This window comes from Rhodofomes roseus (assembly GCF_022264815.1).
Source record: "Rhodofomes roseus strain CIRM-BRFM 1785 chromosome Unknown C8Q71scaffold_2, whole genome shotgun sequence".
Lineage (NCBI taxonomy): Eukaryota > Fungi > Basidiomycota > Agaricomycetes > Polyporales > Fomitopsidaceae > Rhodofomes > Rhodofomes roseus.
Window position 1 is genome coordinate 1,165,794 of NW_025952958.1, and position 15,346 is coordinate 1,181,139.

The 15,346-nt window shown below is 54.2% G+C and overlaps 5 protein-coding genes and 1 non-coding gene across 6 annotated transcripts; 4 read left to right on the forward strand and 2 right to left on the reverse strand.

Moving 5' to 3' along the window:
- Window positions 1-270: 270 nt before the first annotated feature.
- Window positions 271-3,758, reverse strand: C8Q71DRAFT_698946 (uncharacterized protein; the record flags this gene model as incomplete). The annotated part of the gene is made up of 20 exons (XM_047920042.1): window positions 271-594; window positions 653-833; window positions 893-999; window positions 1,061-1,153; window positions 1,203-1,388; window positions 1,440-1,611; window positions 1,661-1,730; window positions 1,777-1,895; window positions 1,950-2,044; window positions 2,102-2,199; window positions 2,259-2,362; window positions 2,415-2,511; window positions 2,572-2,695; window positions 2,745-2,861; window positions 2,917-3,036; window positions 3,181-3,372; window positions 3,423-3,500; window positions 3,557-3,603; window positions 3,654-3,684; window positions 3,732-3,758. The coding sequence occupies 20 exons, from the start codon at window positions 3,756-3,758 to the stop codon at window positions 271-273; spliced, it is 2,382 nt and encodes a 793-aa protein (XP_047783815.1).
- A 247-nt stretch (window positions 3,759-4,005) lies between these two features.
- C8Q71DRAFT_734366 (uncharacterized protein) lies at window positions 4,006-5,718 on the forward strand. Its single transcript, XM_047922394.1, has one exon. It carries the CDS (start codon window positions 4,277-4,279, stop codon window positions 5,597-5,599), a length of 1,323 nt encoding a protein of 440 aa, XP_047783816.1. The 5' UTR covers window positions 4,006-4,276; the 3' UTR covers window positions 5,600-5,718.
- Window positions 5,719-5,991: 273 nt separating this feature from the next.
- C8Q71DRAFT_853294 (aflatoxin-detoxifizyme) lies at window positions 5,992-9,107 on the forward strand (the record flags this gene model as incomplete). The annotated part of the gene is made up of 19 exons (XM_047926926.1): window positions 5,992-6,080; window positions 6,140-6,488; window positions 6,545-6,711; window positions 6,764-6,929; window positions 6,979-7,037; window positions 7,086-7,222; window positions 7,285-7,449; window positions 7,516-7,535; window positions 7,598-7,603; window positions 7,654-7,704; window positions 7,758-7,782; window positions 7,839-8,002; window positions 8,060-8,088; window positions 8,148-8,245; window positions 8,304-8,338; window positions 8,395-8,525; window positions 8,584-8,677; window positions 8,732-8,911; window positions 8,991-9,107. The coding sequence occupies 19 exons, from the start codon at window positions 5,992-5,994 to the stop codon at window positions 9,105-9,107; spliced, it is 2,082 nt and encodes a 693-aa protein (XP_047783817.1).
- Window positions 9,108-9,399: 292 nt separating this feature from the next.
- On the reverse strand, window positions 9,400-11,052 carry C8Q71DRAFT_720216 (protein serine/threonine phosphatase 2C; the record flags this gene model as incomplete). The annotated part of the gene is made up of 9 exons (XM_047921347.1): window positions 9,400-9,436; window positions 9,489-9,499; window positions 9,559-9,693; window positions 9,748-9,888; window positions 9,951-10,068; window positions 10,116-10,202; window positions 10,256-10,316; window positions 10,388-10,637; window positions 10,789-11,052. The coding sequence occupies 9 exons, from the start codon at window positions 11,050-11,052 to the stop codon at window positions 9,400-9,402; spliced, it is 1,104 nt and encodes a 367-aa protein (XP_047783818.1).
- A 346-nt stretch (window positions 11,053-11,398) lies between these two features.
- C8Q71DRAFT_t10 lies at window positions 11,399-11,484 on the forward strand. The gene has a single exon. It is a non-coding gene; the product is annotated as a tRNA-Ala (tRNA).
- A 934-nt stretch (window positions 11,485-12,418) lies between these two features.
- C8Q71DRAFT_220125 (uncharacterized protein) lies at window positions 12,419-15,276 on the forward strand. Its single transcript, XM_047917096.1, has 11 exons — window positions 12,419-12,831; window positions 12,887-13,321; window positions 13,406-13,514; window positions 13,572-13,615; window positions 13,669-13,687; window positions 13,739-14,069; window positions 14,134-14,187; window positions 14,244-14,550; window positions 14,603-14,649; window positions 14,705-14,793; window positions 14,849-15,276. The coding sequence occupies exons 1-11, from the start codon at window positions 12,711-12,713 to the stop codon at window positions 15,060-15,062; spliced, it is 1,770 nt and encodes a 589-aa protein (XP_047783819.1). The 5' UTR covers window positions 12,419-12,710; the 3' UTR covers window positions 15,063-15,276.
- Window positions 15,277-15,346: the final 70 nt, after the last annotated feature.

Consider the following 15,346-nt stretch of genomic DNA (forward strand, 5'->3'; position numbering starts at 1 on the left):
TGTCGCTGTCGACGGTATTATACGTGAGCATCCACAGCCATGCATGCGACGCGCTGGTCCCCTGACTTGACCCGCAGCCAGCCCGAGCGCATTACAACACACGAGGTGAGTATCCCCGCGTCGACAAGCTTCTTGCAATGACAGCCTCTGCAGGAAGTGGGCAAATGCCCTCGATGTTCCGGAACATGATGAATGACCTGCCCGACGACCATGAAAGCAATATCCTGTATTCCATACACCATCATGAAAAGTCACGTACATACACACGCTCTACACGTCGAGGTCGATCTCGCCCAGAATCTGGTCGTCCAATCCGCCGTCCCCGTAGTAGTCGTCATCTTCGTCCATAGGCTGATCCTGCTGCTGCTCAGCTTCCAAAGCCATTTCCTTTTGCTTGGCTTGGGCCTTCTCGACATCTTCCAGAGTCCACAGTGATACCCCTGTCTGGTTTTCGTTGGGGTTTTGTGAGATCGTGCGCATGAACAACTTTGATAGAGTCAGAGCCATATCTGTGGAAAGATTCGAGGCGGTCTCGGTAATATATTGGTTGATCCATCGAGGCAGCTTTGCACGCTTGTCTGCACGTGCAAATCGCTTGCGGGAACAATTCCTCAACATCACTTCCCACATATGAATAGGATCGACAGCGTACCTTGTCCGCGAAAACCATCAGGCCCCAATCCGTCTTTCCTCGAAGTACACGCCCGACACACTGTGCCGCGTTGCGCATTGCGTCGAAGCCAAGGAACTCGGACTCTCGGATTCTGTAGGCGTCCCGCAGGTACTCAAGGCGCGCCTTCAATATCCGGCTTTCCGTATATTGATATGGAACGCTGAATAGTTGGAGAAAGAGTTGATAACCAAGCGTAGGTAGTTATCGGTAGCCACGCACCCAAACATGATCACAGCGCGACCGTAGTTGTGATCAAAGTCGATGCCTTCCGAGACCTTACCTCGAGCGACAGAAAGCAGGACTGCGCCGCGACCGTTATCACATGCCTTTGATGTCGAAGGCGGAAAATCAGCGTGCAGCGGGGAGATAATTGATGCGCATGCGTACCCTGCGGTAATTTTCGAGTGCGATACTCGTCTCATTCGCATCAGGAGTCTCTACGAAAATCAACTTGTTCTTCCAAACTTCATTCAGAATTCCCTGCCGGTAAATTAGACGTCATCGGGCTCAGATATAAGGGCCAGCTGACCATATCATTCCAGGCCGCGACAATGGACTCCATGTAAAGGTAGCTCGGAAAGAATGCCACAATGCCGTCGGGAACGATCTTGCTGTACTCCACGAGGATACTTCCAAAGTTGCGCACGACCGCGGGGTCGTTTCGCACTTCGAACCGGGAGCTGATCGCTACTTGGTCGCTTCCACGAGTGATGACCTGAATGACACTGTAAAGATCGCCACGACTGCCGGTGACAGCGTGACGTACCAAAGGTAAGAACGCATTGCGTGTGAGGGTCATCGGGTATGTCTCTTGGACGACAGGGGTGAACTGCAGCATCTTTGGGTACATGTCCAGGGGCGAGATTGTTCCGGACGTAATGACGACAGAGCTGAACCGCTCAAAGACCGGTTTGATCGCTATGGCGGGGTCTAGACACCTTGGAGCACGGTTAAAGTACAGCCACATTCAGCAGCGTAGTTACCTACGTCAAGTGAAAAATAGGGTTGGGCACGGTGGCATTATCCGTCTCGAACGGCTCAAGAATCAGAAGGAAGCCTGCACGCGCAGTCAGAGGCATGAGAATCCAAGTCGCAAAGGTTACCTTTCTCGTAAGTCGCCACCAGAGTAGCGAACGAAGCCACCTTCTGCAAAGACGAATATTCATCTTGCCGATTCAATTCCAGCGTCCGGACGAGAGACTGTAGACGTTCGGCACAGAAGCTAGTCGCTTGGCGTTGAGGAAGCGACGAGAACAGCGCGAGAGCAAAGACCTACCGCAACGGCCTGCGTTCGATGTATGTGATGTCTTTGAGATGCTGTAAGAACGACAACGGCGTCTCCGCAACAACATGCAAGACGCGCATCCGAGTCTGTCGACAGATGTCCCTCATTAAGAACACGCAGACGCCAGGCTCGGTTTGCCTCACCTTCAGATACTCGACAAAGCGTTTCAGGAATGCCACAAAATGTTCCGCTTTGCGTATGTTACCGGGCACGGCCTCTTTCAGCAGATCCTCCGGAAGCACTGAAAACGTGTACAACACGTTGTGATACAGTGCATCACCGGCAGATCACACGACGCACCTGGGTTTGACATGAATGCGTCTTGATCATTGGCGGCCTCCTGCAATCCTTCCACAAGTTTGGCATATTCGTCCTGAAGCTTGGACGCATCGGTCTTTTTGATCCTATCGAGAACAATTATCATCATGCGGCCTTTCCACAGCACCACGGGCGTACTCTTCAATTTTCTCACCCAATTTGCCGACACTTCGGGCCGCAGAATCTAGCATCGGCCTTGTCAAGTCAATGCTGAGCGATTCAATGCAAACGTTATCTTCGCTCGGAAAGGCTAGTTTAGCGTCTATGTGGCACGAGGACCTCCCAGAACACGTACCTATGTTATGTGCCTCGTCGAAGACAACTATGGCATCTTTTGACATCTCTCTCGAGACTTGTTCTGCGACCTTCGGATCAAGCAGGTAGTGGAAGGAATAGATGACGACATCCACAAAAGGCATCTGTTCCACAGATCAATGCATATGCCCGAGAACTGGTGGGGATACTCACCATCCGTCGGACCAAGAAGTATGGGCACACGGTGTTATCACGGCCGTATTGGAGTACATCGGCAAGGGTCCAAATTCCTGGGGGAATCAAGTTCCCTGGCTCGAGCTTGCCTAAGTTCTGCGGATAGGAGTCATTTAGTGGGAGTCTTGTAGCACGCGGGCTGCGAGCGGACCTCATGCCAGTCACATAGCTCGACAGAACCGGGGTTCTGACGGCCCTTCTCGCAAACCGCCGAATTCGTAAGATCCCGACAGCGAGCATCGACCACCCTGCCCTTCTTCTCCTTTGATACCTGCAAAGCAAACCAAGTTCAGACACGTGCTCGGTACTGACCCTAAACAAGTTTTCTGGGGACAAGCAGCGGTGATTCACGGCGAATTATGCCTGCCCCTTAATCTCGGGAGAAGCAAGTAGGAGAAGCCAGCGCACCACCCACCTCTGGGTGAATGCAGAGATTCTTCCGGCTAGTAAGGCCAATGCCGTAGAAGCTGCGCTCCTTCTCTTTCTCGTCCTCAGTCTCAGCGCATGAGAGACGGTATGCCATCAGTCGTTTAAGCTCTTCCAGTGCCTTCTCAATTTCCGGCACCGTCCGAGAGCAATAGATGAGCTTCCGCTTCGCGGGATAGAACTACGACACAGTCAGGTGGTGCTGGATTCAAAGACAATGATCCCACGCACCTGTTGGTAGGACACAATGAGGGAAAGCAATGATACGGTCTTCCCAGTTCCGGAAGGCATCTCAAGCACGCAATGACCCTATGGCAGGAGGCAACAGATGAGATTGTGATCAAGGACAGGAACTCCTCACTTACTTGCGCATCCAGAGTACGCTTCAAGTCACACATGTACGCGTATTGTTCTGAAGTATGCTGATGAGCGGACGTCCGTGATACTGAGCGTGTAGCTTACCTGGATATATCCTGTCATAAGGGAAGATGATCTGCATAAAGTGAGCATGGCGAAGAGTATCGGGAGCGTATGTCGTACCGGCAAGTCGTCGATATGGAACTTCATCTTCGGTAGCGTTCAAAAGCAGCCGGAAAGGCCTATTAGTCCAATATACAGTACTCAGTGAAGGTGATCGTGGAAGCGGCCGCACTCGAGCAGCTCAATTGTAGGTGAAAGCGAATGCCGGCTCGACTGAAGGTGACGGTCGGGAGCAGAGCCGTCGGCGTCTGGCGTGACGCGGAGGTGCGCGATCAAACGCGTTACACAAAAGGGCGCGTCGTGGGTCACGCCGGGTTATGTCACGCCCTCCGATGCTTGCGAAGGCACCATCAGCTGTCCTCCGCGCATCCCGGCCAGCTCTTCGCCGCCAACACCTTCAACCTCGCCGCTATGAGTCTACGGGCAAGGGCAGACTCACCCCGTGGAAGACGGACTCGACCGAACCCCCGTCGGTGCTCGTAGAGGACAGCGTATCGAGATACACAACGTTCACGCTCGACTTTTTCTACCGCTTCGTCAAATTCACCGCCATAGGCTTGGTCACGGTGGGCACGACGGTGGGCACAGGGTTTGCAGCTGCCCACATGTGGGTGGAGAACGCAGCACTTGCACCCGAGCAGGACGAGGAGGTCCGCAAGTGGGAGTGGGATCTCGAAGCAGAACGCTCGTCTGGAGGGGCACAGGGCGGGACGGATCCTGGTCTTGGATTCAAAGGCCGTGTAGCTGTGCGTGCGGCCTGGATGGCCCAGAACTGGGGGCCCGGTACCACAACCAGCGTCATCGGTTCTAAAGCGTACAGCGGCCGCGTACGTCCGGAGAGCGGCACCCTGAGTGCCGTCCCAGCAGAGCTGGAGTACGCTCAGGATTTCCTCAGTATCGCCATCCACGCTGCGATGGAGAATCCGAAGAAGGTGCGCCCGGAGACGGTTACGGAGCTTACTGTCTGGCACGCGAATATCATGGAGCGCATGGGGACGAAGGAAGGTGTATTCGAGGCGAGGGACGAGTTCGAACGAGTATGGGCCAGCCTTCCTGGCAAGGGCATCGACGCGGCGCGTGTTGCGTCAAAACTCGGGGATCTGAATCAACGCCTAGACGACCCCGAAGACGCTTTGGCATGGTGGGCGCGGTCGATACAGTTGGTGCAAGACAAGGCACGCCCAGAAGCCGCCGCTGCTGTGCCAGTCGTCCCAGACTCTGCTCCCTCCTCTCCTCTTGCGCAGCGGACGCTCGCCTCCACGCTCGTCTCCCTGTCTGTGTTCTACGCGACATCTGGACAACTCGAACAGGCGCGGTCTCTGGAGCAATCGTCGCTTGACCTTCTGCGGTCCATCAAACAACCGGAGTCATTCGAATCTGCGTCGCGTCCTCGGGCCTTGCATGCATTGTACCTCCTGCACCGCTCATCGCTTCTCTCGGTTCATCTTGCGGAAGTTGAGCATGTTCTCAGGGCGAAGCAAGAGGTACCGCTGCAGTGGCTCACACGTGCGGCCGAGTCTTCGGAACGCGTTGCTCTTGCACTCTCTGGCCTTCCTATCATACATCCCGACGCGCCCGAATCTAAAATCCCTCACCCACCATCCTCCGATACGCCGCTGGTGCCTGACTATGCCAAGTCAACCTCAATGAGTAGGCCTGCCAAGAGCCTGCTGAGAGACTCGCGCCGCACAGCAGCGGAAGCATGGAATCTCATGGGTATCCTCATCGAGGGAACCCGAGCCGCAGGGGCGTCGGAGAAGGCGCTCGAATGCTACGAGCGGGCATTGGGCTGGGCTGGTGTTGCCGCGGACAGGGCAGGTGGGATTGGCAAGGCCAGCGAGGGAACACTGGAGACCGAATGGAAGGCTTTGTGGGCGAACTACGTTCGCGTGCGCGATGCTGTTCGACAGCAGCAAGAAAAGAAGTAAGGTGTTGCCGACAGGCTGCGTCGGCTGCCCCCTCTGTATCCCCTTGCTTGTGCCTGTGTATATAATATTTTCGCGTGTGATGCTGTTCGAGCGCATAATAGTACATAGTTGAGTGATTAGTTGTGCCGAGGGTTGGAGAGTGTGTGAGGGTGTGGGCGGAGGTGCGTAGAGGCACAATCTTGATCGAGGGCATCGGAGATCGGGGTGCGGCGATTGCCAGATGCCTCCGAAGCCACTTCAGCCAGAGTCTCGTGCTTGCATCTGATCACGCCAGGGACAAGCTGCAGATGCTGGTGGCTCGCAGCCGTCTCTTGTCTGCCCGCCATCTGCGCCCCGTAGCTTGCAAGGGACACACACTCACGCTTCAGAAATCACCGTCAACTTTGCGAACAATGGTCAATGTCGCGGCAGACCGTTTCTTCGCGGATCGCTCGGCGCCACTATGCAGCCTGGACGTCGCGAAGTCCTTTGCGCAACTAACGTAAGTCCTAGACATGCAGACGACCGAAGACTTATTCATGCGATTCCACGGTCATACAGGCCAAAGGAGAAGAAGTACGCCCACTACGTTGGCCAAGCCTCCTGGGCAGGCGCGCGCATCATACAAGGGCAATGGACGCCGCAAGCACAGAAGCTCTATGACTTGCTCATCTTGACCTTCAGCGACAAGGGGAAGCTTACAGACCTCCCTGGCTTGCAGCAGAAGTCTGCTCTGACGTCAGAGGAATGGGAAGACCTCATGCAGTACACCACTCAGGTTCTCAGCAATCTCGTGAACTACAAATCATTTGGGTTCTCGAAGATTGTTCCTCGTGTCCCGGAAGCCAAGTTCGCTGCTGTTATTCAGAAATCCGCGAATGCGTCGGAGGCGCTGCCTCTATGGAACGAGGTGACGAAGAGGCTCAACTTCCTGCGTAGATTTTTGTACTGAGTTTGAATATTTAGCTGAAGGACCACATTTATCAGCTGCTCCCCGAGTCGAGTAACTTCATTGGGAAGCGCCGTGAGGGTCATGTCTCCAACTACTACCCTGGCGAGCCCATCCTGGACGATGAAGTGGCTGCTATACAAGCCACTGCAGAGAAGCTTGGCATCGACGTGCTCAACACTCGGTGAGAATCCACGATGACAAAAAGTCTAGCATTCGCTAATTCTGGTACATAGCGTCAGGAAGGATGGTCCTGACAGCTTCGCTCTCCTGGTCGCGTCCGCCAACCCTAAGCCTGCATCTTTGCACGAAATCGAGATCAAGGCCAAGGGCGTACAGCTCACTATCGAGTACGGTGACTTTGCAGGGCCGCTGCAAAAAGCAGCAGCCGCACTGAAGGAGGTACGGGACATGGGCAGCTTAACATCTGCACCGCTCACAAAAGGTTTAGGCTAAGAAATCCGTCGCAAATGACCATCAAGCAGCCATGCTCGACGGATACATCGAATCGTATGCTCAATCAGCTTTCTAAACCGGGACATACTAACCGATTGCTAGCTTCGAGACCGGCTCCATTGAAGCTCACAAGAAGGGTTCGACGGAATGGGTGAAGGACGTCGGACCTGTCGTAGAGAGCTACATTGGCTTCATCGAGACTTACGTTGACCCATACGGCGGTCGCGCTGAATGGGAAGGTAAAAGCTACCCTTGGCCCCGATCTAGTGCTAGGTCGGTTAGTAACAAGTCCTTCGGATAGGGTTCACCGCTATCGTCAATAAGGCGATGAGCGCGAAATACGACACCCTCGTCGCCAAGGCGCCCGAACTTCTCGAAGTGCTTCCTTGGGGAAAGGACTTCGAGGTCGACAAGTTCCGGAAGCCCGATTTCACGGCGTTGGAGATTCTGACATTCGCAACGGGCGGTAAGTGAGGTTCCATATGTTCCCGAGTATGGTGATCCTGACCAGCCTCATCTGTCGCTCCGCTAGGAATCCCGGCTGGTATCAACGTATGTTTCTCCGCTCTTATATCTTTCAGCCGTTCTGATGTCTCATGATACACACGACATAGATCCCAGTAAGGAACTGATCATCAGGGCTCACAGCTGATGCTCAAGAGTTATACAGAACTACTACGAGATTCGGGAATCCGTTGGATTCAAGAACGTATCTCTGGCAGTGAGTCTTACGCCTAGACCACGTTGTGTTCGGCCTTCATTCAACCGTCGCAGAATATCCTTGCCGCCAAAGCCCCTAGTATGTTTACGTGTATCCGCGCAGAACTGAGCGTCTAAACTCAGTTACACGTATAGACGAGGAACTCACATTCATCCATCCGGATGATGTAGATCTTTACAACGCATGGGACTCCCGCGCTTTTGAGCTGCAGGTTGCTAACCATGAATTGCTCGGCCACGGGAGCGGCAAATTGTTCCAGGAGAATGCGGACGGGACCAAGAACTTCGACCCTGCGAAGGTACGACCACACCGTTATCGATTGAGCTAGAGGCCTATGACCCTACCTCGGATACAGATCACTAACCCGCTTACGGGCAAGCCGATGTAAGTCATACTAGTCAGGATCCGGATAGTCGGTGGTCTCACAACGCCTCATGAATAAGCACGTCCTGGTACAAGCCCGGTCAAACACCAGGTTCCGTCCTTGGCGAGGTGTCCTCTTCCATGGAAGAATGCAGAGCTGAGACAGTGGCACTTTACCGTGAGTGCCTGCATTACAGCAGTCCCGGTGCTGCGGGGGTCATTAAGCCGTCGATCAGTCGTTAGCGAACCTGCAATCCTCAAGATCTTCAATGTAAGCGCAGTCCAAGCTTGGTATTTTGGTCATGTGGGAGCTGACTGTGTGCGCAGTACACGGACAAGAAGGACGTGGAGGACGTCCAATACGTCACCTTCCTGCTCATGGCCCGCGCGGGTCTTCGTGCTCTCGAGTATTATGACCCAGCCACGAAGAAGCACGGGCAGGCACACATGCAAGCGCGGTGAGTTACTCGTAAACCTTCTGTGTTCGTCTGTCTTGCTGACTGACGCACTCCATAGGCTCGGCATCACGCAACACCTGATCAAGTCAGGCATCGCACGGCTCGAGGAGGTCCGCGGCGCCGACGGCACGCTAGAGAATCTCTACATCCGGGTAACTTGTCCTACGGCCGCAGTAGCCACGATGTCCCTGACCTTGACCTTGTAGGTGGATAAGGAGAAGGTGCTCACCCACGGCCGTGAGGTCGCGGGCAAGCTTCTCATCGAGCTCCAGGTGCGCAAGAGCACTGCGGACGGCCCGGGTGCGCGTGCGTACTACACGGAGCTGACGACTCCCCTGCCCGGCTGGGAGGGCGAGATTCGAGACTTGGTGCTCAAGAAGAAGCTGGTACGTTCCCAGCACCGGCTATCATATCGGTTCTTCCCTTGAGACGGGTTAACTCGGCACTGACTTCTCTCACCCTTAGCCCCGCAAGATCTTCGTGCAGCCTAACACCTTCGTTGAGAATGGCGAGGTCGTGTTGAAGGAATATCCCTTGACGCACGCCGGAGTCATCGAAAGCTTCATCGAACGCCAACTCTGATCTCGCGCAGACCTTGGAGCCGCATGTCACCCCGATCGTCGCGCTGGTTCATGTCCGTTGCTTTCACCAGAAATCGATTGCATGAGTGGTTCTGCCAATACCGCATGGAGCGTGTGGATAGTCCGATAAAAGAATTAGGTTGTGAAGTCCGACCAATGTACAATACATATACAATACTATGCTAGCATAGGGTCTATGCTTGGACGGTAGGAATGTCCATGGCCGATCCAGGGAACGTATGCTTATTCTGGGATATGATATAGCACCAAGGGCATGACAAGAGTCATGATTATCATGTCTCCTTGACAAGTGCAACGACAACCGTCACGCTGGGTTCCACAGTCAGGATAACATTCACGGAACCAACTTTCTAGGACTTACTCGTCTTCTTTCTACAGCAGATGCAGGAGTGTCAAAGTCGTCCGAGAGAGTGCATGAACGGTCAACTTACTCCACCACGGAAGTACATGCCTTCCCTTGCCGCGGCTCGCTCGAAGGGACTCGCGCGATTTTTCTTTTTCATACACGCCATAGCATACTCCACTAATCGCTCGGCGATCGTTTGTACCAGCTCATCGTCCGAGACCTGTCATGAGACCCACGTCTATCAGTTGCTCAGTTCTGTGAGATTGTCACGTACATCCTGTACTGCTTGTTTCTCATCGGTATCGCCTTCCTGCTGTGGACTCGGCGGCGGAGCAGAATTGGTATATTGCCGCGAAACAAGCGTGCATATCGTATTCATCTCCGCGGGGAAGACATTATCCGCAAGACCATCACTCTAGGAGGGAGGAGACCACCGGTGAATCCTTGATTCTAGCGTAGTCGACCGACGACACTCACGTATGCAATGACGATGTCACCGTCTCGCAGCTTGGTTTCGAAAGTGTCGGCCTCACGAGGAGAGTCGATCACGGCTCGAGAGAAACCTGGCGTACCCTGTGGTAGTTTGGATAGCTGTCTGCAGAGACGTTATGAATGATGAGTGGAGTTCGATATTCGCCTTACTTTGGACAATTGAAGAAATGCTGCTGTGAGCGCTGCTGGTGGACCACGTTCGATGAGCGGAATATAGAGAAGCCGCTATCACCTAAGCTGTGATATGACATGAGATTACTGCAGTAGAGCGATGACGTGTTAGGACGTACTTGGCGGCTCGAAGTACCCCGGACGCAGCATTCAGTGTGAGCAAGCAGGCAGTACTAGAGCCTACAACATGGTGACGAGAGATACTCCGAGCTCGTCAGGATTCACGAGGCGCATGGGGTCAAGTTACATACCTGCTTTGACGCCGCGTTCACGCAGTACACCCCCATACGCAAGCTCCAGACACTCCGCCGGACTCAGCTCCCAGCCCTCTACCTGCTGTCTTTCTTCCGCCTCCTGGATAGGATCGGTTTCTGGTTCTCCTGCCCATGCGGCCTTTGAATAGCGATGGGCGTGATACATCAAGGCTTGCGAGAATAGTGAAGGATCCACTCCGGAGTCAACCCAGCCTCCGACACCATCCGCTACGCCGAACGACACGCCCTGACATAAACAGAGGCGTGTTGGACAAGCACACAGAGACGAATCAGAGAGATAAGTCAACCTGGAAGCGGCTTACCTACCGACTGATTTCGCATCTGCAGCGCGAAGACTGTTCAGTACGCGCGTAGAAGAGCACTGCACAACAACTCACGTCCTGTACGTAGAAGAAATCCTCGCCGATATGGTTGCCCACAGGTGAGTGATATTTAGCGATCAGGTGGTCTCTCCACTGGCCAATGTCGCTGTCCGGTGCGAAGGGCTTTGTCTTGAAACGACGCATTTGTGGATCTGGCGGCTTGCCCGCCCAGCTGGCCCCGACGTGAAAGCGGTACGGTCTAGGAAGCGAGGAATAACTGCGACGGGTAATCTTGGAAAGTATGCATATCTTTTGCGTTGGGTTACGACGCAGTGACATGCTGCAGCTTGGGATGCAAGGAGCGATGGGACGCAGAAGAGATACCGTCAAGTCACTAAGTGCAATGGGACGCGACTTGGGCGCGAGTAATACCGTCACGGTAGTGCCACTCGGCGCTTGCTTCGCGACATCATCGTCACGTGCATATGGACCCTCGCCCACAGAAACACTGTCAATATAGCAGTCACGCACAAGGCTTGCTCTGTCGTGCGGAAAAGTACACGAAATCGAGCTGCGCACGTCAGAACTCTGCCAGAGATGAGTCGCTATTGCTGGCTACAGAAAGCAAAACCACGTATCATGCGGTTACCAGGCGTTTGAGATTCGCAGGGCACCTGACTTTCATGGGCAATTAGCTCAGTTGGTAGAGCGCACGCTTCGCACCTCTGCGAAGATTGCGTGAGGTCCAGGTTTCGATTACCTGATTGTCCATGTTTTTCCTCCCTCTGAGGCCGGTGCTATTTTCTGTTTTTACGTTCATCCGTATACCAGGAACACCCAGGTGGGAGGGACACCTTCCTAATTAGGCAGGCGTTGAAGCGGACGCCGAGCCATCCCCGAGCATCCTCGCTTTAGTAGTCTCGAGCTCGCCTGCTGGCTTGCACCATGCCCAATTAGATTTGTTACGGTGCAAGGGTACTATAGCTAGTACTCAGGATGCATTCATGTGAGGTAGGCAGGCGACCCATATACATATGCAATTCTTCCAGTGGTTGGAGAGGAATAGGTCAAGATTCCAGACAGCGAGGGTAATGAGGCACCGAGTCGAGGGCCGGGTCGAGGCCCATGCAGCCCCTTCAAGTTGAGTGAAGTAGAGGAGTCAACAACCTCTAGTTCCTTAGATCTGTAAACTTCTAGCCGGTTGTTCGACACTGTCGGGTTCAGAAAAATACAGTCAAGACTATTTCTTGCGACCGATAGCCTGAGCCGGCCGCCTGAGTACTGACAAAAAGACTTTCGTGCGGCCGTGCCGACAACTCTGGATGTCAACCGGCAGAGTGTCCCACTTGCAACGCCGGGCAAAGGCCCGACGCTCTCCGCCTGTGCACATTTGTTTAGGAAGGGGTTTAGCAACATGGAAGTAGCAGGAGACCCGGCCGCAGAAGGCCAGACACTGTGATCAAGGTGGCTACTCTCGTAAGTCTATCTGTTCAAATGAACAGCCGCATTGATATGTACGTCTGACTGATCGTACATACTTATCCCGGAGTCCGAGTCGGATGCCTTGCCAACTGTTCCGCAGCGGGATCCGGGAGATTACCAAGTGAGTGAGGCATTCACGACCTGTGTCGAGCCTCCGGTAACGTTAACGTTGCGGTCATGCCATGATCGTCGTTCTACTTGCAGCTGCAGGGATTACATGCCAGCTAATGTGAACTCTCAGAATTGCAGATCACGGCGCCCAGTCATCCCCCTCTTGGAATGATGTGTCTTGATCAAGCTTCTGTGGTTATCGACTGAGATAAGTACGCAGCATCACGCTGCCACGCCCATCCCAAACCCGCCAGAAGAGCCATCATGCTATGCATTGAGTTGGATCAGATGTCTGATACGGAGACCGAATTCTAGCCTGCCAGCCCCGGGACTCTTTTAGCAAGCAAGAGCTTTGTGGCGTCCATATCATCGGTAGACATCCGCGCATCCCCCTGAGCCTAACCATGACCTCCCTCGACCCTCACGCTGTCGCTAGCGGGTGGCTTGAAGGCTTCCAGAACGCAGCCGCAGCCGCTGACGTCGATGCGTTCGTTAAACTATTCCTCCCCACGAGTTGGCTGAGAGGTGAGTCTTGTCCCGGCATCCTAACTACCATGCTGACGATATAACGCCTGTGCAGACCTGCTATGCTTCCAATGGGACGTGAAGTCGCTCGGAGGACATGACAGCCTGAAGGCATACTTGTCCGAGACAGTCGATGACCGCACCAGACTCGCGCGCGCTGGCCTACACGACGTCCGCATCGAAGCATCGTCTACCCTGGGGCCGCCCGCTGCGTTCCCACTTCCTTCCGACCCCACAAAGCAAGGTGTGCAGGGAGCTTTCGAGTTTGGGCTCACTTCGCCGCCAGCCAGTGGCCGTGGGTTCTTCCGTGTCGTCCAGAATCCCAACGGCGAGTGGAAGGCATTGGCTGTCTTCTTGACCCTTGAGGATATCAAAGGACACGAGGAACCGCGCGGTCGTCCGCCGGGGCTCTTCCCCGATCTCTCGACCTACGAAGAAGTGAAGGCGAAGGAACTGGCGGCGATCGATCAGGACCCGACTGTCCTCATAAGTGAGTCTGATGACATCCAAGGCAGGCCCTGAAGTGAGATCGTGATCTCCGTATACGCGAACGGATCAACTCACTGTGATGTAGTTGGTGGCGGGCAGACAGGCATGATGTGCGCCGCCCGCCTTCGGAAGCTGGGTGTGCGGGCCCTCATCATCGACAAGAACCCTACTGTCGCACACGTATGGAGGAACAGGTGCGTTCAGAGTGTCCCGGGTGTATCACTAGTCTTGAGAATACGATGCGCATAAAGATACCCCAACCTGACAACGCAGACGTCAGCTCATCACTGTTCGAGTAAGTGGTCATAACATCGTGGAGATAGATGACGATCCTCACCTTTGCGCCAGTGGCCTATCAACCTTGGCCGTAAGTCATTTTACACAGATGACAGACACCCGACTGACGGGAGGACCGAAGAACCACGTACCCCAACTACATCGGAAAGGACAAAGTAGCGGACTTCCTCGAATTCTACGCCAAGGCTCAGGATCTGCGCATCTGGCAGTCAAGCACAACCGAGGGACCTCCAATCTACGACGAGGACAAGAAATGCTGGAAAGTGACAGTAAACCGAGATGGGCAAAAGGTGTACATGGAGCCGAGGCATATCATCCTCGCAGCGGGTAATGGTCCTGCGAAATTTCCCAAGGTTGAGGGCATGAGTGACTTTGCTGGAAGCGTGTATCACTCCGACGACCATCGTGGGGCAGCCCCCTTTGCCGGAAAACGAGTGGTCGTTGTTGGCTCTGTGAGTCTAGTTCCGCCAATCAATCCGACGAAAAGTGATGCGACTGTCACGTATTTTTCGACAGGGTAATGCGGCCCATGACCTATGCATTGACTTTGTTGCCAAAGGCGCTTCCAGCGTAAGTACGTCATCAGTCCTCAAGTCACCGTAGCTGATATGGATACACACCGAAAGATCACCATGGTGCAACGTAGCCCGACGTGCGTAGTCTCTGCGAACACCGTGGACAAGGTCCTCTTCGGGACCACGTACAACGAGAAGTACGCTATCCAGGACTCGGATTTCCTCAGCAACTCCATGCCGCCAGCCCTCGCTATGAAGATGGCTGTCGGGGGAGGCACTGCGAGGCTGAAGGGCATGGACAAGGATCTATTCGATGGATTGACCAACGCTGGTTACCAACTAACCTGGGAGCTTACACCAGGTGGAGGCGAGGTCGGCTTGATCGGATATGTCCTAGCTCGAATGACGGCGGGCACTAGTAAGTGGGCCATTAGCTTTCAGACAGGGTCGCCTAAACTGGATCATGTCAGTGCTGGACAGAGGCTGCGGTAAGCTCATCATCGACGGCAAGGTCAAGGTAAGCTTGCCCATCATGAGGCTTGAGAACCATACCAGAAAATGTACGATGCTAGGTCAAGAGCGGCGAGATCGCGAAGTTTGAGAAGGACAGCGTGGTGTTCGACGATGGGTCAAAAGCCGAGGCCGACGTCGTCGTATACGCGTAAGCCGCTATAGATCCGACGGGACTCGGGAGGCATGAGCTCACCCACGCACAGGACGGGCTACTTGCCTCTGACCGAGAACATCAAAGCAGTCTTTGGAGAGTCCATCTTGGATCGCATCGGCACGCAGATGGAGGGTCTGGATGACGGAGGGGAGATGAGAAAGGGCTACAGACCCACTGGTCAGCCGGGTTTCTGGCTCGTCATGGGACCCTTCCCGTCCGCTCGATACTTCAGCAAGATTTTGGTACGTCGACCTGCATGCTGATGCTACGTGATTCTAACGAAAGTCATCATGAAACAGGCCCTTCAAATTCTAGCTGATGAACTCGGCTTAACATCAACCAGTCAAAGTAAACTGTAAGGAAGATAGTCATGTAACCATCACGAAAGTCGTTGGGCAGAATGTATCACGTACCATGTCATCTGTAGCACTGCAACGGCGAGGGAATGTATGAGCCTATGACTAGGGCTGGAGAAAGTCAATACAACGACCAGGGCCGCGCGCTTCGAAGGTAGAACGCGGTATCACGTGTAGCGCGTCAGAGCGAG